The sequence below is a fragment of the Plectropomus leopardus genome, chromosome 15 (assembly GCF_026936395.1).
Source record: "Plectropomus leopardus strain MGB_pleo_1.0 chromosome 15, ASM2693639v1, whole genome shotgun sequence".
NCBI classification, from domain to species: Eukaryota; Metazoa; Chordata; class Actinopteri; order Perciformes; family Serranidae; genus Plectropomus; species Plectropomus leopardus.
This window is the reverse complement of record NC_142190.1, coordinates 27,206,219-27,232,816: the sequence shown is the minus strand read 5'-3', so window position 1 is coordinate 27,232,816 and position 26,598 is coordinate 27,206,219. Positions and strand designations below refer to the sequence as shown.

General features: G+C 37.5%; 1 protein-coding gene across 1 annotated transcript in view; it reads right to left on the bottom strand.

The window, feature by feature from the left end:
- Positions 1–821: 821 nt before the first annotated feature.
- The window catches only part of ophn1 (oligophrenin 1), a 31,604-nt gene continuing 5,827 nt past the window's right edge, over positions 822–26,598 (bottom strand). The window contains exons 5-24 of the mRNA XM_042499072.2: positions 25,367–25,468; positions 25,152–25,262; positions 24,083–24,187; positions 23,856–23,985; positions 23,667–23,767; positions 23,462–23,553; positions 20,190–20,268; positions 14,668–14,701; positions 14,383–14,445; positions 13,699–13,773; positions 12,119–12,203; positions 11,540–11,598; positions 10,003–10,108; positions 9,715–9,874; positions 8,407–8,554; positions 7,247–7,555; positions 5,752–5,899; positions 4,001–4,051; positions 2,078–2,123; positions 822–1,927 (exon numbers count right to left, since the gene is read on the bottom strand). Of these exons, the coding sequence (XP_042355006.1) occupies positions 1,922–1,927; positions 2,078–2,123; positions 4,001–4,051; positions 5,752–5,899; positions 7,247–7,555; positions 8,407–8,554; positions 9,715–9,874; positions 10,003–10,108; positions 11,540–11,598; positions 12,119–12,203; positions 13,699–13,773; positions 14,383–14,445; positions 14,668–14,701; positions 20,190–20,268; positions 23,462–23,553; positions 23,667–23,767; positions 23,856–23,985; positions 24,083–24,187; positions 25,152–25,262; positions 25,367–25,468 (2,010 nt within the window). The 3' untranslated portion in view covers positions 822–1,921. The remainder of the gene's footprint in view (positions 1,928–2,077; positions 2,124–4,000; positions 4,052–5,751; positions 5,900–7,246; positions 7,556–8,406; positions 8,555–9,714; positions 9,875–10,002; positions 10,109–11,539; positions 11,599–12,118; positions 12,204–13,698; positions 13,774–14,382; positions 14,446–14,667; positions 14,702–20,189; positions 20,269–23,461; positions 23,554–23,666; positions 23,768–23,855; positions 23,986–24,082; positions 24,188–25,151; positions 25,263–25,366; positions 25,469–26,598) is intronic.

Below are 26,598 nucleotides of genomic sequence, written 5' to 3'. Positions count from 1 at the left end.
ACTGCACAGGCATGTCAAAAATTTGGGGCTGTTCAGGCAGACATCCCATTATGACGGGCTTGAAGTCGCTGTCTTTTTGTGGAACTGAGTTGAACCAACATGAGATGCTTCACAAACCAGCTGATATTTTACCTTTCTGTGGACATGCAGTGGCCAGTATGTGGCACCTTACTTGACTTAGGATCTCATAATTACAAGATAAAGTGTCTTTCTTTTTTGTTTTTTTATTCTGTGAATGCAATGTACTTCTGTAGTTTGAAATTTGTGACAATGACTATAGGTTGGATGTTCCGCTTAAGATTTATTTTAACAACTTTGGTAATACCTATGACTTTTTTGTGTTTGTTTTTTAGATTTACCAAACTCTACCATGAATGTCATTGTTAGCGGAAAATGTCCAGAAACATGAGTGAAATATTTCATACCATCTTAAATATGGCCAAACACATCTTATACACTCGTTATTTTATTAGAGTAAAATATTTCTAAATTTAAGGGATGGGTTGAGATGATGCACCCTGCATACTTCTCTTGCACTTTTAATATGTATAACAAAATAGCTTTAATTCTGACTGAACAAAAAGATGAGCTCACGAAACCAGAATTTTAGCATTTTTACATGAGTTGTCTGTCTTAGTTTGATGGCATAAATAGGTCTGGTTTTGAATAAACTGTTAACTATCCCATAATATGAGCAGAGAAAACACTGAATTTAAAAAAAGAAAAAAGGATTTAATGAAAATGTAATATTTCGTGATTTTAAACATCACATCGCCGATTGAGGAGACACGCAACTACAACATTATGCAATGACACAGAAGTAAGTAGAGAATTTTCCATGTTTATTTGCCTTCCTGAAAACAAGTTCAACCAGACAACAACCAGAATTTTCAAGTTGGATTTTCAAAATACAAGTGTAAAATAACTGTTTTAAGTAACAAAGAAGTAAAACAAAACACTGGAGTGTTATTTTCACATATTAACAATCACTTTTGATTCTTATGCCACCTGCGTTTTGCATCCCAACAATTGTTTTAAGGTGCAACAAATTCAGGTAAACTTTGTGGGCTCTCCTGTGCAACCTGAGCCACCTGAGCAACACCAAAGTCAGGAGTGGAATGACAGGAATGTACACTAATGCCTACGTTTTAATAATTCCCTATCAAACAGTAACATTAGCATTATATTCATAATGTAAATTCAAACTACAACTGACTGGAATACAGGCTGACATTTTATAGCAAAATACCTTTTTTTGTAATGCCTCCTAATGTCTGAATAACATGATATGTCTCTGCTGACATACTCCAACCGACCAACTAAAACACTCCGCAGAAATTATGTTTTTTATCCTAAAATGATTTTGCATCATCTAACCCCTTGACAGACCATTAAATGGTCCATCTTACAAAGAAGCTAATCTTTGACGTACAATCTACATTTGCAAATTAATAATAGTTAAATCTATGTAATCAATTAGTCTTCTTTGGGAGATCTTTTTTACAATGCTAAAAACAAGTGTTAAGCAAGTAGACAAAAAAGATGTCTATGTATGCTTTTGCAACCAGTTATGGCCGTTAGTTCCTTCCAGTAAAATCTGACATTCAAACTTTTTAACACTGTAAAATGACTAAAGGTCAATAGGCTGTCACATCATCCTAACTTTGGAACAATTAATAAACCGAGACAATATGCAAGCTCATTCATAAGTCCATTTGCTACTGTGTTGCCTAAAGACACAATTCATACTGGTAGTAAAAACCAATTGGAGTCAAACAAATCCATTTATTTCTGTGGAGAGTCGCTCCTTTAATCTAACCGATAAGATCACTGAGTTTATTGAAGGTGGGTCCCCTCAACCTTGATCAGCACCCAACAGCACATGTAGAGGTCACCTGATGTGGTCTGAGTCTCCTTGACTTCAATTCTGAGGAAACAAAACAGAGTCTCAAGTAAATGAATAGACATATTACAATTGAGAAAAAAAGGGTTATCAGGTTATAAAAAAGGAACAATCTTGACAATATATTCAGTATTTAAATGTAGTTAAATCTGTCACAGTCACGGTAAATCTCACCTCTTTCTTTAAATTTGTCGCTGTTGGTGACGGAGAGGTCTGTGGACTAAATGAGAAGAGCAAAAACACATTTGTTACAAATGCGTTTATGGTTTCAGCTCAACCTCGAGACAGCCAATGATCTGCCTGAAGACCGTATACGCTGTGTGATAAACAGCGATCTCATTGATTCAGTACATATCGCACTGCATGAGATGAATCTGATTAATCATTGGAACTGGCCCTGCTTTTGAACACCGGTAATATTCAAGATCCAGATCGAGATAAGATCAAGATAAACTTTAATGGTCCCCTGAGGGAAATTTGACTTGGGTTACAGTACTACATGAATCCTAAACTACACTATAAGAAAAAACAATACAACAAGGCGAGACACACAAAAGAACAAAAGACAGTCTACACTGATGACACGAATTAGATGTCACTTACAGATCAGAAAGAAAAGTCACATGGTCTTCATGTACTACACCTGCCGTATAATATTGTACTCGCCTCTGTGATCGCAACGATTTTTCCCAGTGTAATACTGCACCAAAAAAAAGCAATGTGATTGCACAAGGATAAAAGTGAAATAAAATAACGATAATGGCAAATATAAAATAGCAATTATTACACAAGGATAAAATAAGATAAAATAACCATAACAAAAGCAAGATAAGTTAAAAGTGCTATAGCTATTACGCTGGGATAAAAATGTGCAGGTAATAACAATATAATAGTAGAATGATAACAACTGCACACCTCAGTGGGGCAAACAAGTAGTTGTTAGATATAAATATATCTACCAGTGGTGGACTCTAACTGAGTACATGTAAGTACTGTACTTGACAAGGTATTTGTACTTTAACTGAGTATTTCCATTTTATGCAACTTTCTGCTTCTGCTACTTTTTGGAACCCAGTATTGTACTTCTTACTACACTACAGAATATAAAACAACTATTAAATACTAATACTTATTACTATCTATCTATACCCGTGACGTAGAAAACCTCCACCTACCAGAATGCACTGCGCCTCACAAATAAATGGCCTCAGTGGTAGATGACATAATGCGAGCTTGTCAGTTTTGGCGCGGGAAACATATGGTGGCAAGGTGGTAAAAATCAATCACGTATTATTAAACTGTAAGCTTTAATACGTTTCTGAGGACATTTTTGGCGAGAAATGGGCAATGCGGTAACAGAAACTTTATTTATATTTGATCGACACTGCTTTGTGTAGGCTTTTGAGCCGAGGGATGAGCAAGTAAATCTCAGCGCTGGTAAGATGAAGGGAAGCTTACCACGGTTCCTTTTTAAAACACTACCCACATTTTTATGATACAAAGTAGGTTAAAAAGTATCTCTTTAAGTATAATATTTTGATTGCAGGACTTTTACTTGTAATAGTGTATTTTCACAGTATGATTTTTCTATTTTGTTTTCTCAAGTAAAGAGATCTGAGTACATCTTACACCACACATTTGTAATACAAAGTTGCGAGATAATAATTACTTAAGTCACAATCTGTACTTCATCTGTCCAAAGGCCAAACAAGACCTTAATACATCAGCACAGACCACAAGTTAATGTAAACTGAACATTGATAGAGGAGATTACAATAAAGAAAAATATTAACTCTTTGATAAAACTCCCACAAACTCTTTCCACTCAGACGTTCTTCATTTGCAGCCTTTATCACCGCGTGTGCAGGGAGGGTAGCAAAGACCTCAACTTGGACGTCAAAGTGAATCATAAAGGAGGAGACATGTGTTTCTACCTCAGTAACTGTGTCATCAGAAGTAGGAGCCCAACTTTAATCTTCTGTTATGTTTTTATAAACTTTTATCTACTGTACTGTAAAAAACACACGTCTATGCTGAACTTTAAAAAAAAAAAAAACTAAAATCAAACTGAAGCACAGACGAGTGGCTGTTACGTACCTGTCAACATGCCTGGAGGCATTCTCAAAAAACTTTGTTTTAGAGGCAACACTGCAGAAAAAGAAGACAAACACATTGTCACCCAAAAAAAAGCTTTTTTTGTGACAAGATAAAGAGCTAACTAATCCATTAATGCGAAAAAAGGCTATTATTCCAAGATAAAAGAGATAAATAACTTTAACTTGCAGCCTGATTTTTATTTTTGACCTATCAACTTTTAAAGAGACGGTTCATCCCCAAATCAAATTTACATATTTTCTCTCTTACCTGTAGTACTATTTATCAGTCTAGATTGTTTTGGTGTGAGTGTTGGAGATATCGGTAGAGATGTCTGCCTTCTCTTTATTTATTTATTTATTTTTTTAATACTTTATTTTTAAGTGCAAAGTTTCAGGTCACCAAGGGGAATGTCTCAGGAAAATAAAAAGATGAATATACACACAACAGTACTGCATCATGTAGTATATAGGGCCACAGAAATTCATAGATAAGTAATTAGGGGGGGGGGGGGTATGTTCTTCTTGGGGTGACAAAGTACCTAATAACATTTTTCCATGCAAATTCCCGCCATTGCCCTGAACTGGTGGTAGAAGAGTTTATTTTGCATATGTTAAGCCAGTCGTCTTCTGTCAAGATTATATTTGCAAGTTCTTTTGACATATGATGTTGATATTTTTTTGTGTATTTGCAGGCTAGAGTAAATTTTGGAGACCACTTTCTTATGAATTTTACCTTTGTATGCACTGATAAGAATGTCGATGAGGTCCGTGTCGCCTTTTTCTAGAATTTTAATATTTCTATCAAAGTGATGCCGAATCTGTAAGTATCTGTAGAAGACGTGTTTCTCTAGATCATGGTTTTCCTGTAGTTGTTGGAAACTGTCCAGGCCTGTGTCAGATGTAATTACACAATATGAAGTAATGCCTCTTCGAGTCAGCTCTTTAAATCTCAAGTCAAGCTGTGCTGGTTTGAAATCTCTATCATGTTCGACCCACCTTAATAGCCGAGCTTTTAATTTTGGTTGTAATGCTACCATAGTTTACACCATATAAATCTTTGGGGGTCTTGGGAATATTAACACCTAGATATTTCAGAATTCTGGTTTTCCATATAAATTTAAAAGTTTTACGTATGTTTTCCTGAGGTGAGTAATTAAAAGAAAGGGTTTGAGTTTTCTCTATGTTCAGTTTGTATCCCGAATAGGAACCATATTGGTCGAAGCAGGACATTAATTTGAGGAGGCTAGTATCGGGTTCAGAGGGTGTTGCCAGGATCTCATCCGCATACAAACTTGTCTTATATTCTTTTCCTTTAACTAATATTCCCATGATTTCTGGGTCTTCCCGTCTGCCTTCTCTTTAATATAGTGGAACCAGACAGCACTCAGCTTGTGGTGCTCAAAGCGGTAAAAAAATACATTTGAGAAACTCAACAGCAATGTCTCTTTCCAGAAATCATGACCCGGTTACTCGAGATACATTAACAGAAGTTTTTGTGAGCAGTTTCATGCAGGAACTGTCAACATGTCTGCTCTTTAATTGTAACAGTTTTGATCATCAAAGCTACTAACACATTGAGGGCTGCTGATTCTGACACACTGGAATGTGCACTCCTGGCACCATCTCAAGGTTGCTTAAATTGTGAGTTTTTTTGTTTTTTAATTAAAACAGCAGATTTACGGTTATTAAGCCTCTTGATCATTATTGTGAAAAAGGTGGCAACAGACTTTTGAATCTCTGAAAAGCACTTACTAGGATGTGGCCGTGCCCTCGCTGCTGGCTGCACTCGAGGTCTTTTGTGGAGCGGGGCATCTGGAGGGGGGCTCGGGGGGCCTGACCGGGGGTCTGCAAATGGCAGGCTTCTCTGTGGATCTTGTTCTGGTCAGACCATCGGGATCTCCTAGGAAAAAAAAGAGATTTGTGTAATAATGCATGGGAGGGAACATGAATAACAGATTTTGCAATAAAACTGATTAAACTGATAAAATTGAAAGACTGCGGCTGTGATGGATTAACAAGTTAGGAATCACATTTTGATGTTCACTACAGTATGGATCATCTGTTATAATAACAAAAGATCCATACAACGACATGCTGAGTGTTGGAGTCTACGTTGATAACCTACTTTCTTCAGCAAATATCTAAAAAAACAAACAAATAAACAGAGACTCCTCAGTCACTCCAGGATTTTGAACTGTTGCGATCACAGTAACTAACACAAATCTAGACACTTTCAGGGAATTCTGCAGTTGCAAATATTGCCCAATCACTGCAACTTTACCACAAATTTGATTAATAAGAACTAGGGATGCACAATAATATCATTAGCAAATACTAGCTTTAGAATAAAATATTGGAATCGGCCAACATGCTGACTTCTGCAGATATCACACACACACATAAATATACAGTATATATATATATATATATATATATATATATATATATATATATATAATTTTTTATTTTTTATTTTTTTAATTGACAAAGAGAACCGGTACAAAACATCAACCCTAAGCTGAAGTGGATATATTGATATCGCTATGGGTCATTGGCCAAATGAGTTGTTTTTATATCGGCATATCGAATATTGGCAAAAAAATCTAATGTTGTGCTGAAAACGTTTCATTGCAAAGCTTTGTGCAGTGTATTGATTCACTCAGCTCCTGTGTCTGTTTATCATGAGACTACTGCCTGAGACAGAGTCACACATACACATAATGACCAGGCTGCAAGCATCACACGGCTAACTTTACAACACGGTTATTAACCAGTTTGACAACAGTGTCGACTTGTTTGGGCATCTGTGTTACATTAACTGCTTGGAGCGGGATGTAAAAGGGCAGAGAGAGCAGGACTAGAGTGGGTCATGGAGAGTTTTTCTGCACTGCGTAGAACAGTGACTGCTTTATCAACCCCTGACGCCACTGTCAACTCTACTGCAATAACAAACAACAACAACACCAGAAATCAAGAGGAGGGACCTAATGGTTTTAAAGCAGTGGATGGAGCCACATCACATAAGCAGGAAAATTAGCTGCTTAACTGATTATCCTCTTTTGGTTTTTGGGGAGATTTGCATGTCCAAACATATCTGATCAATACATCTCAGCTTTGCTGCATTACACTATATCCCTTTGTCTTTATTTTTCAAAATAACATTTAACCTAGATGGGTTGTTTTTTTTTTGTTGAAGATAAACTGATTTAAGGAGGTTACAGTACCAATGACACAGAGTTCATCATACCTTCTCTGTTGGTTGGTGTGCCTTTGGGAGGTGGTCTTCTGCTCTGGAAGGATGGCACTCTGCTCACATAGACTCCAGATTCCCCATTTGCCGCCGAAGAGGAATCTGGCCTTTGCTTCATATCGTCTATCTTGCCAGCGTCAGAGTCTGAGTTTCTGTCCTGACGGATAGCTGGTCTGGGCATCAGTGGTATTCTTGGAGGAGGTTCTCTTGGAACAAGCGGAGGACAGCTTACAGGTTTCGTCCGCTGAAGGGGAACGGGGTTTGGTGAGACTTCCCCGTCCATGACAGAACTGTCTTTCTGACCATCTGTTGCAAAGAAACAACAAAGCCATTAATGCAAGGTGGTGACTACTTGGGAGTGGACGCAACAGCTAAACATTGAGATAAAGAATGGGATGTTGCTCTTGCTATCTGAGTACAGTAACTTCTGGCTCGTGTCAAATGTAAATATTTTCTTCTGTGAATTAATACAATTATCCGCAAAGTGCAAGAAAAAACATACCAAGCACACTGAAGGTCAATGTAAAATAATTTGAAAAACATTCATTGACCTTTAAATTGGTAACATAGCCACAGTTTTCACAACGCAAAGTTTGGATAAGTCTTGCAGAGCTGGTTATCTGGCTATATCAACTAGTAAGTTTAGAGTATTTCAATGTTTAACCAAGGCAGGGAGGACATGCTGCACATGCAACAAATCTCTCTGCTAAGTGTATGAGAGGATGGAAACACACCCACTTAACGAGGGGTTTCAACACACATAAAAGTATACCATTTAGCCAGAGGCCTTAAAAAGTAATACTGATGTAAGATAAAGAATGTGGAGTGGATACTTGTATTTGTACTTGTAGATCAGAGGAATTTTCTATATAAGGATACCAAGTAAGGATAGGTCAATAAAGAATAAAGAGAATTAACAGATTCTGATTTTACATTTTTTGACAAATTCCATGTTTAGGAATATGTAATTATCGGTTGGAATGGTATTTGATGGACACACACTTTTTCTGCGCTTCAGTAAATGTTAGGATATGACCCTGCAGGGGTGTTGAGGCTCAAATCTTTCTAAAGATAATCTACTGTACAATCAGCACAGAAAGGGTGGGATAATACTGAGGATGAAGATGACAATCAAGCCAAGGGAGGCTGGTAATTACTCTCTGTGTGCTGGAGGTGGTCGTGACTCAGAGCCTGATAAACACGAGGTGGCCGCTTGGAGATTGTGATGGGTTGCCGCTTTCTTGGTGTGATCCGCGGAGGAGGTACAGGTGGGGCAGTGCTGTCCTCTGGCATATAACTGAAGATCTGTGATTAACAAAAAAAAATGTTACAGTAGCACTTTGGTTTAGCGGTTACTACTACAGCCTGTAACTGAATAAATAGAATGATATTAGGCTCGGGCAGTATCACGGTGTAAAGGTATACCAGGGTAATTAGAAATCCAGAAGGTATGTTTTTCAATATCGTCGTAAAAACAGGCACTCCTATTTCTGTTAAACTCAACAATTGTAAGTAGTGCACAGCACACACCACCAGAGCTCAGTCTCTGTTCTCTACTGGTGGAACAGGCAGCTTAGCTGAATAACACAGCACCATCTAGTGGTGGAGGGATAACTTACAGGACTGTACACAGCCGGCAACCAGCAGAGAGAGACTATGAGGAATAATGGCATGTTTTTTAAATCTAACTTGGTGAATGAAGGATTTATTTTGACCAAACTGGAGTTTGTGATTGTGGGAACAGTGGACTTACTAACTAGATTACTAAAAAGGGTAACCCTAACCCCTAACCCTAACCCAATACCCTTTCTGTCCAGTTTGGATGAAGTGTGTTTTAAGATGAGATAACAAGGCAATTACGCTTTGTCAGACTTCCGTGATCAAGAGAAAGTTGAATAAAAAGGTGTACAGCTGTATTTATCTGTTTAAAAGGGAAAGTAGGTATAAGAACATTACTTTTCTCATTTTGGGGGTTTCTATTGTGTATTTACTAGTCTGGAAAGCTGAAAGTATACAGTTTTAAACAGTATACCCTGGTGAAATTTCATGAGGGTATGAAGGTATGAAATATTACATACTGACTGAGCCTAAATGATATACATAAGAAAAACAAAAAAAATAATCACAATGCAATTTTTTAAAAGTGAACAAATAAATAAATTAATGGCTATTTTTCACTTGAAAATCAAAATACAACAAATTGGTAACTTAGGGATGACAGTGGCAAATAAACGCTGCGCTTACACAAAATCACATTAAGAAGCATTACATTTTTTGAGTTTCTCTCTCTTTCCACAAGTTAATCATCCAACTCAAAACAAGGAAGCCAATCAGCACATTTCCAATGCAAATGGTTAACTAGTCCTTTTCCTTGATATAATATGCTATTCATTTGATGGATCTTTTTTTTGTCTCAAACTGGACAGATAATGCATTCTCTAAAAAAAAAAAAAAAAAAAACTCACTTTTTTGAAGTCCTCAATCAGAATCTCAACCACAATATTTTGAAACTTGATATCCAACATGGCTGCCACTGTCTCCTCCTTCGCTCTCATCAGCGTGGGTCCAAAGATGACAGCCATGTTTGAAGGGGTCATCCGGTTCTCTTCACTGTGACTGCACACACTGTCACCAGACAGCAAGTTGGGGTTGAATTAGTGACACATTATCTCAGATCATTCTCATCAAGAGTTCAAAGGGTCCTTTGGAGGTGGTAAAAATAGTAAATCACACCAATGTAGGCTGGTACTTACTTCACCAAGTGCTTAATAAGCATCTCCAGCATCTCCCGATTCTTCTCTGGTAGTTTGTAGGAGAGAGAATGAATTTCACTCAGTCGGAAGTCCAGATTATCTGACTCTGTAATACAAAAACAACACGCAGTTACCTTGTGGAGGAATTTGAAAGAATGACATTTATAAAGTTCATGATCTACTGAGAGTTTATCTGCAGTATCTGCCGACCTAAATCATAAAAAATGTTGTACAAGACACCAGCTTCAGACTAAAGATGCCAAATATACAGTGTGCATATTTGTACGCAGGGGCTTGATTGGACTGGGGGATGGAAGTTCATGCATTTGGCCTCCTCACTCTTTACAGTCAGAAAACTAGTGTTATATATTAAAAATGACAGAGGTAGGAATTGTGTTTGTGTCTTATAAATTGTAGTAAATTACAGAATATATGGATAATCTAGAAATAATAATAAGTTAAAAAATAAAAAGAATTCAAAGTAAAAAGTGAAAAATGACATGAAATGAAGTCTCCAAAGTGGTTTTATTATGCACTTTTTTGCCCAAGGGATGCACTAATATACTGATAATATATTGATAGACTGACTGATGCATAAAATATTTTTTATGACCATTTATTTCATTAGGACATATTAAAATGACAAAAAAAAAAAACAATTCTACATCTTGTAAGTAGGTAAGGAAAGCACTACTCTTAAAATATTGAACTAACTATTTAGGCGCACGGATAAAACTTGTGATGAATATTAGAAATAATTCAGATACACATAAACATGAATTTTTTAAAGACGAAATAGGGCACGGCCTTAAACAGCAATGTAATGAGACTAAGGCCAAATGATGAGGAGCATCAATTCACATACTGAACTGACATTTCCATGAAACTAAAGCCTGCAGTTCTCTTACTGTAACATCGTGACAGAATGAGGCTGGTGCTATTAAACTCATTGTCTTCTCTGTTTTACAACAATGTTGCGTGTAATATCAACACAAGCAGAGGACTCAGATTTTTTTTAGTGTCCTACAGCCTGTAAAACAGCTGAACCTGCAGCCTTGCACAGTATTGATGTACACAAGCCTCTTTTGTACCAGTCATTTAGGTTTCAATTCAGCCAACCCTTATCCACCTTAAAAAAATACAAACTGCCATTTCTATATCAATGGTGATTTTTTTATTTTCCTACATGCCTCCACAAAGAATAAAAAAAAACGTTCTTCACTAATTTGGCGACAGCAAAACAATATCAAAACATTGGTTCGCAAACTGTCACACAACATGTGTAATATAATTCAAATCTGATTTATCCAGTTGTATGCTCAGTACTTCCCAAACACATTCAATTTAACTAAAACACCCTACAATGCAAGATACTGCTGCCTTTGAGTAGGACGCACTGAGCGTAAATGAGCTCCACTTGAGCAGACTTTTTATATTAAAGTCTAGATCGAGAGAAGACTTTAAAAAGGTGCCCAAAAAAAACCCCACGAACATGCAAACAAAACTCTTAAGTCTTAGCCCTAAATAATTTCCTTACTTGCAGCACACATGAGGTCTCTGTGTAGACTGTAGGTCATCAGAGGTTCCGACAAGCTCCTGCAGATAAATACATGCACACTCGTAAACAGGATCACAGAGCAATAAATCTCACCACATCAAACACAAGAAAAACAACAAGCAGAACTTATTTATTACACAATTATGCCAGAAAGCACTCAGAGAGAGTGACCTCTGTCAAGGCTGCATTTGTTATTTTAATAACAACCAACTGTTTTAATGTGCATCCAGTTGCAGATCTGCACATACACACAACACACAGTCAAAGAGATTTTTGGAAAAGTCCTTTTGTATCTGGGATTTGTACATGGAACACCCTTGCAATGTCAAAATGAAATTCTAGTACAATTAAAATGTACTTAAGAATGCAATAAATATCATCATAATATAAATTAATGTATTTATTAGAGGTATATTACAGACGAAAAACATACCAGACATAAAGGTTTGATCATTAAAACACTATTAAAACATCAGCCACAGATCTGGAAATACAGTGATTTCCACAAACCAACTTTGTGTCTTTTGCTCACATGCATCTACTCAAACACAAACATACCTCAGATAAAACTTCAGTGCACTTGTGATGGTTTTCACGTCCCAGTCACTGCTGTGGAGATCCACATCTCCTGGGTTTGAGGGGTCTATGAAGGAGCACATAAAGACAAAAAAAATAAAAATAAAAATAATGCCGCTATGTTAAAGTCCATGTAAACAACACTGATAACCACCTGTGGTTAATGGGTCAAAGTAAATGGCTAATTATAATGTGCTAGCCCTTATTAAACCATAAGCAATATGATGTAAAGAATACATCAGATGTACAGTAATTGCAAAACTGAAAAAATGTAGGAAATATATTATTAAAATATATTATTTTATATTATATTATTATTATATTATTAAAATATAATAAGATTAATGTGAGGCGTTAGTTGCTTCAGTTTCAGGGTCCTGATATAGTGCTTTAGTGTTGTCGATGTTGATAATTCTTACTTTAACCACTACTATTGATACTACAGGGATAAACTGACATTGAGGTCATGCAATTCTATTTGTTTTCTGAAAAGATAAATATTAAGATTAAGACTATAGCATGACAGTGACAACTTTTCTTTTCTAGGTTAGTTGCAGAGAACAGCAGAATAACTTAACAATAACAGACAGCTAGAAAGCGCAGCTGATATCGGTATATTGATACTGCAGAAAATTAGTATTGAAACAGTTTTTAAATATATACAATCGATATGCATCCAGAAATCATTATGTTTGACAACACGGGTGTACATGCTGGCTCACCATCACACTGTCATGGCTCACTGGAAAACTTGAAAGAACAGAGCCATCATTAACATTGTTAATGTGCTTTTCCTAATCTGTAAAGTCCAAATATCTGCGGCAAAAAAAAGTGTTTATTAAATATAAATCAAACCCGCAATGGTTATTTTGGCCACTTGGGGGCAGTAGAAACAAGTTGTAAAAACACTGACATATTATCACTGTTTAAGGTTACTTGTTAGAAAACAGTTGCTTATTTATACACCAAGCAGATACAGACAAACATTAGCATTCATTTGGAGTTTTGTTTGTATCCACTTAATGAATGTTAGTCAAATATTTTCTCTCTATTAGCTCTATTTTTGGTGTCTACCAGCTCCTGAGGGAAATATCTAGCTTCTAACTTTGTTCGTCTGCAGTCGGGTGCTGTGTACAGTGCCTTTTATGAGCTTTTTCACTCAGAACAGCCATTGCAGCTGAAAACGATGGTATGAAAGCGGTGAGAGTCATAATAAATTGAAGTTGAAAGACAGAAAATCAAAGAAATGAGTTGAAAGACTCTATTAAGCTAAGCTGAGCTGCAGCAGAGTCTGATGGCAATTCTTTGCGGGTTCACCACTACAGGCGACGTCTTTGATGCATAGCCATTTGATCCATTGCATAAAAATATAGTTTTTATCCTCTTTAAGGCAGAGCTCTTCAGAGCAGCAGCACTGCAAGTCAGAAACCTTCGGATATTTTCTTGCCGTTCACTTTTGTCATCAAGTGTCCGAACCTGCTTTATTTTTACTAAGAAGGAACAACTGAAGAAACACAGTGAACGGACAGATATAAAACGTGTCCACAGACTTATTTCCTTACCAAAGAAGGCATTTAAAAGCTTCTGCACTTGGATGTTGCTGCCAACTGTTCTGTACACTCCTTCTTGTGTGACTCCTGTAAAGAGGAGAGGGGGAAGTTAAAGAAAAAGAAGAAAAAGAAAAAAAGAAGTATAATCTGGACGAATACAGAGCAGTGGTAATGTACCACATGTTTCTCCTCAGAGGCTGCAGGAGTCAGAATTAAGATACAGATGTTCCCTCCTGATTGTGAATGCTTCATTTAACCATTTAGCTTGAGTCTGAACAACGTGCTTGGATCATGAGTCAGATTACATGCTTATGGCTGCAGCACTTCATCCTTGTAAGATGAATCACCCGACTGGAGAAACATATTGTGACTGCAGAATGAAAAAGTTACATCTTCCTTCAAGGTAGATCTGAGTTATTGGGCTTTTAAATCGTAGCATGCATAGAGGGAAGAGCTTTTGTTAAAAAAAATAATAGTAAAAAGAAAAAGATTAGACAAACAGACATTCATAATGCCAGATAAAAATGTGATGATTAAAATTCTGTACAATCTGAAATAGACAAATATTTCAGACTACCCGTAATGTAATAATTTTTTTAAATGTAACCTGTGACTCAACTACGCCCCCTTCAGGGCATGTAGGCAAACTAACAGAACTAAAGATAGCTGAGATAAATCTCAAATAGGAGTCTTTACCTTTTGTTTCAACATAGTTGATGCATTTTCGTACAAACTTGAATCCAATTTCATTCAGCTCCACTGTAGAAGTAAAAAAAAAAAGGACAAAGAATAAACAGAATTATCAGCAAACAATCATTTTGAAACAAATCTTATAATTTTGGAAAAGGGGATATTGATAGATTTTGTGACATCAGATATAAAGTGAGACATCAAAATGAAAACGCTCTGCAACTCATTACACAACGTAAAACTTTTTTACTCACAACAAAAGAATTTGCCCCAAAAAGATGACTGACTTACTTTCAGCTTGCTTGTGAATTGGGGAATGGTAGATCTGAAATGAAAAAAATGCAAAAGGAAATTGAAGACTGAAACATATGGGAAAATCTATGACTAGCCTTCAGCATGACTAACGATTTCTTAAAACTGAGAGAAAAACTTGATGATGCACAGTGACTGAAGCAACTTCACCTACTTCCAAGGTGCATTGAGAAAGGAGATAAATCAAAGACGGAGAAACTCCAACAACATTTGCAGTATTTCAAAAAAATACTTTATTTCAAGACCAGCAACTATAACTACTTTTTTATGGTTTCCTTGAAATCAACCCCAAGGGTTTGCTGTTTCTACTTTGCAAGGTATGTAGTTTAAACGTTTAAGTTTTAACTCTATACATTGTAGATTCTAACATATTCAAAACAGTGAAATAACATATGCAGTACTCTGTCATCTATATTTGTACAGCTAGCCTTCTGTTAGCCTACTTCTGTTTTTGGTAATCTTTATGATTATTTTGTCAATTTAAACAATTAATATTCTATTATTACTATTTGAGTGGTCAACATAACTTTGAGCCACTGAGCTGTTATCTGTTTGTGTTTCAGTCAATGAATCTTCTGCTGTGCAGAGCACTGATGGTCAGAATAGCCAGTATGCTGGCTTGCAGTAGGACACCCTGATATTTTTTGGTATACTGTGTTTGACATACTATGTATTGGGACATACTCAATATGTTTCTGGCACACTCAATAGTGTGGTAGTACTGGAATGGACAGCAAATTTCCTGGATACAGTAATAGTTTCTCAGATAGTTTTTTGGGATTATAAGCACAATGTTTGAGTTTACCTCATGTATGTATACAAACTACATCATGGAAACAGAGACAAATAAGGATGAGTGGACAGAATGTGTGTCGTGTTAAGTGGTGGAAAACAGAAAAGACTTCTGAACCATAAAAATCCAAACAGGTGAAAAGAGTTCAATATACTTGAGAGCAATTTGGCAAAGTTAAAACCAGTCCATTAGTACAGGCACCACTAACTCACAGCCAGGACACCCAACTCAAAGCTGTTTTTATTTCAAAGCATTGTCTTATTCTTTCCCCAAAATAGCTGATTGATTTTTTTTTTACAGTGACACCCTCCTCACTGATGGCTGTCAGAGGTCAGGGCCAGCGACAGAGCAGCTGGAGACAGACAGACAGACACAGTTTTGTTCGAGGACTCTTCAACGGGGACAAGTGCTTGTGGTCACAGGCGGCTGATGTGTGAAATACCACAATCACACCCTGGTATCGATTTAGAACCGAGTACAACAACTACCACTTCATTCTCTTCTTTTGAAACTACTCAAAATTTCTTCGACCTGATGTGTTATGTTTTGGAATTTTCATTAATTCACTTTAATTTTCAACAAATAAGATCACACAGTAGCTATGTTTTAAATAGACAAATCTGGGGCCGTATTCACAAAGTTTCCTTGTACAAAGAGTTGCTCCTCGTGATGAAATTCAAAAGAAAATTCATTTATACGTATTTATTTATTTGTATTTGAATTATGACACTTTCTAACAATTTCCTCTCATAGTTAAGAGTAGGTCCTGGTAAAGTGAAAGTTATTAACAAACAACTTAGCCCTTGAGAGAGCTCTTAGGGTGAGGGAGAATCACTCTCCAAAGCTTCCCACTCATTCATTCATTCATTTATTTGTAGTAGATTTTCTATTTCTGGAGCTGGACCGTTAATTAGGAGCATTATTGATGTATATATATGCCATCTGGTTATTTATATCACCATGCTCTTGGAGAGCAGAGCATACTCTGGGTGCAGATGGAGCAGTAGAACATCAGGCACATTGAAAGTGAAACTTTACTGTTCATTCTGCTGGGTCAAAAAGTTTGCAATTACTTGCAGCAGATGCTCCTTTCATTCATCGATTTTATCTTATCAGATTGGAACAGATCGAGAGATCAATTATTCACCCCACAATCCACTCATAGAGAACTCCACCTGCACTGCATTCACAGACCTGCAAAAACCTCTAAATTTTACCCCGGTTATCAGCAACTACTGCACATATACAAACTAAATCTGAGAGAAACACTGAATGATTAGACCTGCAGGGATAATTTAGGGGGTCAGTCTGATTAAAGATGCGCACACATCTCTCACCAACACAACTAACATAATAACACCAGAAATGAAAATGATCACACAAAGACTTTTGGCAAATGTAAAAATACAACACTGCAATTGTGATGACTTGTGTTTGCCTCAACCTTTCATCAGCAGAGTAAACACACAATTACATGCTTTAACAGTGACGCAAATCATTTAATTTCCACACCATGGAAGCTTAACTCATGGCTCATGGAAGACAACCAATCACATCTTTTAAAAGAATGCCTTATGTTTAGCATGTGGTCAACAAAATGTCCTCACTAACGCAAACATTTCTGTCCCTTCTTTATTCACAGTTGCTCTGAGAATTTTCCCTCATCGCTCCTTAGCTAGGACTCCTTGCTCATAGTTTTTAGGGTTAAGTTAGGAGCTCTCTCACAATACCCTCAGAATGTTTGTGAAAACAGCCCTTTGCAAAGATTATGAAGCTACCATCAGAGGAAGGAAATAATGACAGGAAAAAAAATCTACAATATCTGAATAATTGTTTTAATTTCTGTGGTTAAAAAAGAAAAATTGCCAAAACTGTTCTCTTGCTTCAGCAAGTTTGGAGAGGAACATGCGAACGGTGTTCTCTCTGTGAAACACTTTAATGCCAAATTCTTTTAACATATTAGAGGTTCCAGTGGAAAGTGCACAAAAGGGGGCCTTGAGGTGATCTGTTAGTGTAAGATTACATGTGTCATATTGGCACACAGGTTCATGAATGTCAACCACTTCTTGGTTTGGAAATGTGACAAAGTTTCCAAAAGAGACACTTACGGACTAATGGGCGACTGCCTGTAGAGACCAGCAACCGCCTGCATTTGCTTCCAGAGCTCCTTTACGTGTGGGCACAGAACCTCTGAAATAAGGCTAGTGTGTGTCTACCCATTACTAAATCTGCTGATAATCATGGATTAATTGGTTAGCTGCTTGGTCAATAAAATGTGAGAATATAGTAAAAATCCTGGGTGACATTGCCAAATTACTTCCTTCCACAACCAACAGTCTAAAAGCCAAAAATGTTCAGTTAATACATGCTGAATAACTGCAGAAAATTCTCACATGAGAGGAGCTGGAACCAGTGAATATTTGGCATTTTTGTTAGAATAGTGACTTTTAATTTCAACTATTATAAGCTGCTACTTTCTAGAGTATCAGATTCACACTGTATATTAAATGTGCAAGAGAGACATGCCTTCACAGCAAAGTTGTGGGCTCAAGAGACTAGCAAAAAGACAGGACAGTATGAGGTTTCAAAAGTTGTGTGTACAGAAACAGGTTGAAACACATAAGAGTATGCATCAGTATGCTGCACAATGAGGCCCATAAAGGTGTCCATATGATCGCACTTTATATTGCAGCTATTCAGACTGGGCTAAAAGGCATTCAGAGTGTGGCAGATGATATTACTCTTAGAGAACACCACAGAGCTGATCCTTGTCCGGACTGAGAGCTCAGACTCCGCAGACTTGGCAGCCGTGCAGTGCAGTGGATCTTTGCTTGACAATATTTGGGCAGAGCGTGTGGAAAAGCTCTTGTGAAACTTGCATGATATACAGAAGTTGTTGGGGAAGTTGCACAGGAAGAGGGCACTGAGAAGTGTGCCTTCAGTTATTTTCACATCCTCTGGTGGTGAAGTTCTATTTGTTTTGTCTACACAGCAGCCACCATTAAACCAAAACTGTCCTAATGTGAAAGATGTCTAATAAGAACTGCGACAAAAAGAGGAATTAAAAATGTATAAAATTTTTGCTACTACGGAAATCTGGTATTTCATTTTCTTAAAACTGCTAATTACAGACAAAGACCAGGAGAGCAGCAAGGTTTGCCAGGTCAAACATTTGGCAGTTTTTGTGGGGAGGTTTCCATTCACACCTTAAAAAATCAATAACAGTGTGAACTCAGCTGTGCTGTAAGAGGATATTATACCTAAGTCACCATTTAGCCAAACACTGATGTGTCTAACAAGCTTGATACTGTCTCACACATCCATAATAGAAAAGCCATAATGACATAAACCATGGCTTCAGAAATGCCACCTGCAAGCTGTTATGTGCCTTACATGCAGGGGAATCGGTGGGGGGGGTAAACCAGACTGTAAAGTTTGGTTTTGTTTGCACTTTTTCATCTTTAATTACTACAATAATTAAATTCGACTGAATACATTTGTTGAAATACTGAACTTTGTATGTAAAAATAGTGGAAGCTCTCTGAGGCCCCTCGTATCTCTTAACCCATTAACAAATGGATCATCATCTCTTTTTGTGCTACGTTTGGTCGCCTTTCACAAGTATGTAAACCTTTGAACTCTGAGCAAATTGGTCTGATTTCTTTTGAAAACATGGGTGGAAAAAAGCAATTAGCAACTTGGCAAGAAATGTTCTGCAAATTGCAAAAAATATGTTGATTTATAAAATTTATTTTTTTAAAAAGCCCTGTACAAAAATGTCCAGAAAATTCTATTTATAATTACAATAATCACGCACTTTATGTTATTGAATTATTATATAATTTTTAGGCATTTTTTCCTTGTCTTTTTTTTTTAAACTTACCAATTTTTCCCTTTTTTGTATGCTCATTTTCAAGCAATTTTCTTGTGCTTTTTATTTGCTAATGTTTGTATTATTTCTTCTTAAATTGCTTATTGCCTTCCACACATTTCTAAGAGAAATTGAGCCAATTTGCTGCAGTTTTAAAAGGTTCAAAAAAGAGGCACCAAATGGTTTAGTCCACTCCCGCACTAGGGAAAGAAGGCAAACTGACAGTTTTGAAAAAATTCAAAAAGTGCATTACAGAAGCAAGAATCAAGGAACCAAGGAACGAAGGACAGGGGGGCCACCAAGGCTACTTATGCATAGGGTCAAGAATTTGGTGTTATGCCCCTGCTTACATGATGGATTTGACTATAAAACATAATTGTTTCCTTAAAACCAACAGATATCAGAAAAAGACACTAATTAACAAATTATTCATTATTTGTTCCAGTCTCTCTCCCAGCACATCAACAGACTGATATTACAAATGTAAAACACATTTAAATGGGTGCAATCCAATTAAGAAGCTGCAAGCGACATTTATCTTGATAATTGTAGCTTACCCCTTCCAAAACAAGGTTGTGATTACAGATTTAACTACCTGCCAACATTTAAGGAGTTCAGATTTAAACCAGGGCTGGATAGACTCTGTTATACAGATTGGAAAATGGAAAAACCGTTGGGAGATTTGTGTGTCAGCACAATAGCCAGTAGCCATGTCTCCCCTTCATAGCAGACTCCGTATTGCATTGTAGATATATTTGGCAGAAAAGCAGCTTTCACAAAAAATCACATCTCGGAGAAGAATAATCCAAACTGAGATGAGATGAGAAATGAACTCACAGGCTCTTTTCCATCCATGGCCTCCATCCACAACTTCCTGTCTCCCTCCGAAAGAGCTTGGAAAGTGACGGGTGTGTTTCTATGGAAACAGTAACAAATGCCATTAAAGAGGCTGGGGTTACAATTAAGTTATTCAGTCGCACAATGTGCTGCTACAGTATCCAACAATAGTGAACAATAAGTATTTTTTAAGATCTTACACACATTTTTCAAGCAAAGCACGGTGAACAAAATAAGTTGAAGTAACTGATTCAATCTGACATGGTAATGATGGAGGTAGCAAACGGAGACAAAGAGATGATGAAAATCGGTTGTCGCAATCTGTCTTCAGCAGAGGCAACAAAATCTAGTGCCAAATTTTACAGCTTGTAGGCTACTGAATTAATTGTTAACTAAAGCAACTGTTTAAAGCTTTTTCTGCCAACTGCACTCATCAACTAACTATTAAAAACCTTCAAACTCTCATAAAATAACTTTTCTAAGAGTTTAATAGATAAACCTGATATCTGCAGAAGCCATGTTTGGCACTGACGATTCCAATTTGTTTCTGTTATGCTAGTGATTTCATTCTTTTCCTGATTTGTTTCAAAGTTCTTCTATGTCAGTACGGCTGAATGGGATGGAAATTATTTTTTTAGGGTGCAGGAGACATGTCGCCCCTGTTGCGGCAAATTCTCAATCCCAATTGTCAAATACTGACAATACTGACCACTGGTCAGTGATCCTACATGTCGAACCGTGACACTATGGGTACCCCTCTTGCATCAGTTTTAGAGGCTCAGGTACAAAATGTCAATTTACTTGAGAGTTATTTCATGCATTGTGTCTATTCCAAGTAAACTACAGACTTCACATAAAATGTACAGTTTCCACTTGCTTTTATGTACAGTCTCTTTTCAAAATAAAAGTAGGTAAAAAGCTTTGTCTACAGGTTTACTTCCTTATGTTTGGGTGACAAAAACGTGGTAAAATTTAGAAAAAAAAATATGGTTTGGATTAAAATAAGCATGTTTGATGCAGTCACCTTAAAAACATCACATACAACACATGAAACACACTAACCCTGTAGGCTGCACATACTAGCACACCTATATTGTCATTATAACAACTCTATTGGCTTTCACTGGTAACATGAACAGCAGGCTCCCAGACGAAAGTCCTGAGTTTGTTTGACCCTTCCTGCCCTTCCTATGCAGACTTCCTTGCTCTTCATACAATGGCAGTTGCTCAGACCATCAAAAAAATGCTGCCGCCTGATGCATCTCATACCGCCTCCAAAGCAGGCCTTTGTGCATCGGTATCAAACACCAAAGGCCACTGACCAAGCAGCACCATTTAACAATTTGAGAGTGAGAAAAGGTTGCTCTCATGTACTACAACTTATGCATTTGAGTTTGTACTGTAGCAGCAGACTTCTATTTCGACAAACTTCAAGATCATGACCTAAAGAGCATGTTTAGATCTGGTATTAAGTTGGTGATGTGTTGTTTTTAGTGTTTTGGTGATGCAAACACAAGTGGACATATAAGACATATTGCTGTTTCCACCTGTGTCTATCATGCATCTCCAGCTGACCACTTGTGTTCAGACTTACGGGGATTACTGCCCTGCGCAGAGTTGCTATCTGTTCTATTGCAGGCTCACTAGTCATGTTAGCAGCTGTGTCAGTACAGCTGGAGATATCCCTGTCAGCAGTAATCAACACGTCGCCTTCCATAGATTAAAATGATGGACGGCCAAACTTTCCTTTGTCCAACTCAAGACAGGATAGGTAAGTTACAAAGCATTAGTGCACTGTCACCAAAACAACCACCACAAGATAGAAAAGATGACAACACACAGACGCAGGGGCTTAATGCTTCTCTTACCATTTTTTATATTTACTACTTTAAATATTATGTTGAATATTGCTTGTATTTGTGTACCTAGGATTTTAGAATGTAATGCTCATGAATTTAAGTAAAGTTTTTATTTTCTTATGTCTAGCATGCACCACTTGGTTTGGCACAGCTTCTATTTCGTTATGCTTGCATAACAATAAACACATCCGCACTGACGTAGTCTTTGTCATGAACGCATCCGGATGAATGTTTCCATTACAAAAGATATGTGGTCTAGTGCATCCCAGATCACTTTCGCGAGTGGTTTGAGTGACTGGATCACAATGCATCTTGCTAGTCCTTTACACTTGTATTTAGCATTGTCTATTTGAAACCAGATCACCCAAAATGCATGTTAATACCAGGTGTAAACAGGACCATAGTTGCAGAGGGTGGCATTGTGCAGCTTCAAAAGCAAGGTTTGCAATATGCCATAAGACAAAAAAAAAAGATTAAGCAAATCTGACTGAATGGAGCTTGAAGTACCATGACATTTCCACCATAAACTGATGCAGAAACGGAACAAACTGGTGCATAAAAGGTTGCTAGAATGCAGGAAATTACTTGTTTGACTTTCAAAATTTTTGGGGGAGGGGCATCAGTGGCTGAGTGGATAAAGCTGGCACCCAATGAATGAAGGCAGTGTCCTTGGTGCAGCAGCCTCGGGTTCGACTCCTGCTCGAGGCCCTTTGCTGCATGTCTTCCCCTCTCTCTCTCCCCCTTTCACACTATTGATCTGTCCTGTCTGATAAAGGCTAAAATGCCCAAAAATAATCTTAACATTTTTTTTTTTTTAAATGTGGGGGGGGGGGGCTCTCACTTAGTGTGTGTCCCCAACATGTTTTAACATAACATACGCTTTTGATTTCAGGGGCATTCAAGCTCGCCTTCAAACATTTTGGGCCGACAGCATTATCTTCTCTACAAGACAGTACTGCCACCTTCAGTTTATCAAAGCTCCTCTTTGTGTTTTTGTCAGTTCACACACTTGCACAAATTAGTTGCTCAACATTCAGAGACACTTTCAGACACTTTATGAATAATTCAAACAGCTTTTTAACCTTTAAAAACACCCTGTCGACACTCATAGTATTTCCACAGATTTCACAAAACCCTAATAGGACAGAGCAGCCTATGGCTCATGTGTCTATTAAAATGCTTTTTGTTCTGAATGGCCTGCTTATATAAACATGAGCTTATTATGTTCCTTCTCCTGAAATCACAGGGTTTGCCATCTGTTTCCAGCTTGTGCCCGTTGCTTAGGGATTGTTTGGGCTACAGTCCATTTAGCCCTCACACCCTGTCCTTGTAAGCCACCTGTTCACCTCGCCGCCTGAACCTGTTTATCCTACAAGGCTTTGGTGTTGCCTCATCAAATCTGTTTGCGCTAACCTCTCGTTAGTTTCCACGTCAAAGCAGAAGCGCTTGTCTATGGACTCTGTCTTCCGGCGGATGCAGGATTTCAGTGTCAGCTGTGTAATGCCCTGCAGAGAGAGAGACAGGCGGACAGAGAGAGAGAGAGAAAGACAAAGTTAGTATAAACTCTGGCATGTTTATATTTGTAGTCATAATTGTATATTTCTTTCCAGTGAAGCACCTGTTTAGTTGCAGGCTTCTGTTCACAAGGCACCATGACCAGCAGTCTTCCCTCCTTGTGATACTTGCAATAATATTTGACCCATGAGACACCTAAAGCCCCTGTTGGGACAAGAATATACAAGTCAGGCCTTGTCAGAATGAATTCCAGGAAGTATCAAGCATCTGTCTAAACATCTATTGCACATACACTTCTCCTGACAGTACAGATAGCCCTCCATGGGCAGGAAACTGTGCATTTTACAGATCTGGGATGGGTGTTTCATTCTTTTCATCAGCTCCTCCATCTCCTCCCGAGTGCTCTCGTAGTGGTTTCTTGTCTGCAGCGAAAACCAGACTTTGAAATCTCATGCACATCCAATTAAAGGATATTATTTCTCACTTATGGCATCATTTGTTGCTGGTAACTCCACTTACGTTCTGCAGGCTGAGCTGCAGTTCCTGCTTGTAAGGCATGAAGTCCTGAGTCATCTCCACTGTCAGGTTGTTGAGCGTTAAAATGCTGTGAAGAAAAGCCAGCACCTGTCCAACCAAAGCATGATTACATTCTTAAGACTGCTGTCAGGAAGAGCCTAAACAGGGACTACTGCCATAAAGTTGTCATCATCTATCATCAATTTGTTCTTCTTAAAGGAGCAGTGTGTAGAATCCGGTGGCATCTAGTGGTGAGGATTGCAGATTGCAACCAGATGAAACTTCTTCCATATGCCAAATGAGAACTCTCAGAATTCCTTCAGTGTTCATTGATCAGGAGGTTTTTACCCAGAGCCTAAATACCCACAGAGGTCTCTTCCTCCAAAACTTCCAAAACAAACCGACCCAGTGATAAAAACTGATAGAAACAATGAATTCAGTAGTTTCAGGTAACAAATCAGTGTTTTCCAACATTGTTCAGCTTGTCACTAATTGGTTGCAAACCCAGTACACGCTAGTGTGCGCGCTCACCTTTCTTCACTGATAACTTAAAATTCAGATGTTAAGGATGCAACTTTATCCACAAAGGTCTTCTCTTCTCAAAAACAAACTGACCAGATTATGATTTAAAACAGTACAAACACCTAATAAAACTGTTTCACCCTAAAAATCTGTGTTTTTTTGGCTCATTCCTGAGTTAGCTGCCTGCTAACTGCAGTGGCGTGTGAAAATGCGAACGGCTCTATCTAGAGCCAGTGTTAACTTTGGGGATGTCAACGATTAACTGCTGGTTTTGACAAGTTACACATGTGAGTCTATGGGTTATTTGTGCTCCTCTTCAGCTTAGTGCTTATGCAACACTCTGGTCGGAACTGAAGGGGTGGCATAATGTTTCCATAGCTACATGTTTCACCGCTGGGACTGCATTACCAGCTGATCGCTGAATGAGCAAGTTTTCACATGTTAACATGGCTAAATCCTACACACTAGACATTAAAGTGTATTGTGTAATTTTTCCATGTCTATTTCCATGTATGTTGCAGCAAAAAGCAAGACATAAGTCAGAACTCACCGGCTCCACCACATCAAACTTCTTCCTGTCCTGCACCTGGTGGATCTGGTACACATACTCCACTGACGATTCATAGAAGTTCACTCGCTCTCTGTCAAGAAGTTCATCAGCCTGTAGTACATTTAAAAACACAAAAAAAGAACAAATACTGAGCTCTACGTCGCTCTCAGTTTTATATTTCACTGCACAGCTGATAAATACTTGATGTACTTCACCTCTTGAAGTTGACTCTCTTTCTTCTTGGCAGAGAGATTCAGGTGTTTGTCGACTTGGGAATGATATTTTTCACTCTCCTTCTCAAACTTCTTTTTCTTTTCCTGCAAGACAGATGTATTGATGTAAAATTAAAAGATTAAATCAAGAAAATATTTTTTTGTATGCATTACAGCTTGATTGACAGAAAAATTGTGTTAAGAAATGTTAAGGTATGCTGTCCTCCCAATCAAATCATAACCTGTTCTCAGTACCTACAAGGATTACTACTCTGAGTACAGTCCTGATAGTGGATTTTACAGGCTCCTAGCAATATTTCAGGACTTTTGATAATGCCAGCTAATATTTTTTTATATTCAAGAATATGTTTGATAAGGGTTCCTTAAATGTCTTTTTAATTATCGTAAGGAAGATATACACCAAGCAAGACATTTTACAGTTACAAATAATTCTGTGAGTTCTGTGTTTCATGGACTATGTGATGGAGACACTGGCTTTAAATAACATATTTATGGCATACCTGTACTGCGATTTAGTATTTATCAACTGATACATACACCAACATATCTGCAATAAGCTAATGTAACTCCCAACCAGGTGGTAGCTCTGTAATTGCCAGGATATATTTGGGGAAATTATACAGGAGCTCAACTAATTTAAAAAAAACATGCATAAATTATGCCCTATTTGAGCTAGCTGTATAAACTGGACACTACACGCTGCATTTCAAGGTGTGTGGAAAGTAGTTAGTATTCAGGAGGAATCTCAACAGTTAGCTGAAAAAAAAAAACCAATGGATAAACAATGGATAAATAACTGAAGTAGTGAATAAACATTCAAATAATTGAGCTACAGTTGGTAACTTTGTAAATATAACTTTGTCATATTTGAGGAAACTGACACTATATAATAGTAATAACAGAAGCACATGAGACAGATTATCTGTGAAAAAGAATCATGTTCATCTGCCTCCACGTAGTGCTTCTCATAGCATATTTTAGAGTACACACCACTTTTTTTTAGTTTACTGTTTAGCTGTAAGATGGGAAAGTTTGCTCGGGCCGGTGGGCAGTGCCTCATTTTGGTTCAACTGTTTCCAACAGGGTGGCTGCAAACTTTCTCATTTTACAGCAATACACTAAAATATGCTTACGAAAACATCTGAGGAGATAAATAGGCGATGCAGAAACAGAATCATGATTCATATTTGATCAGTGATGCCTAGTGTGACAGT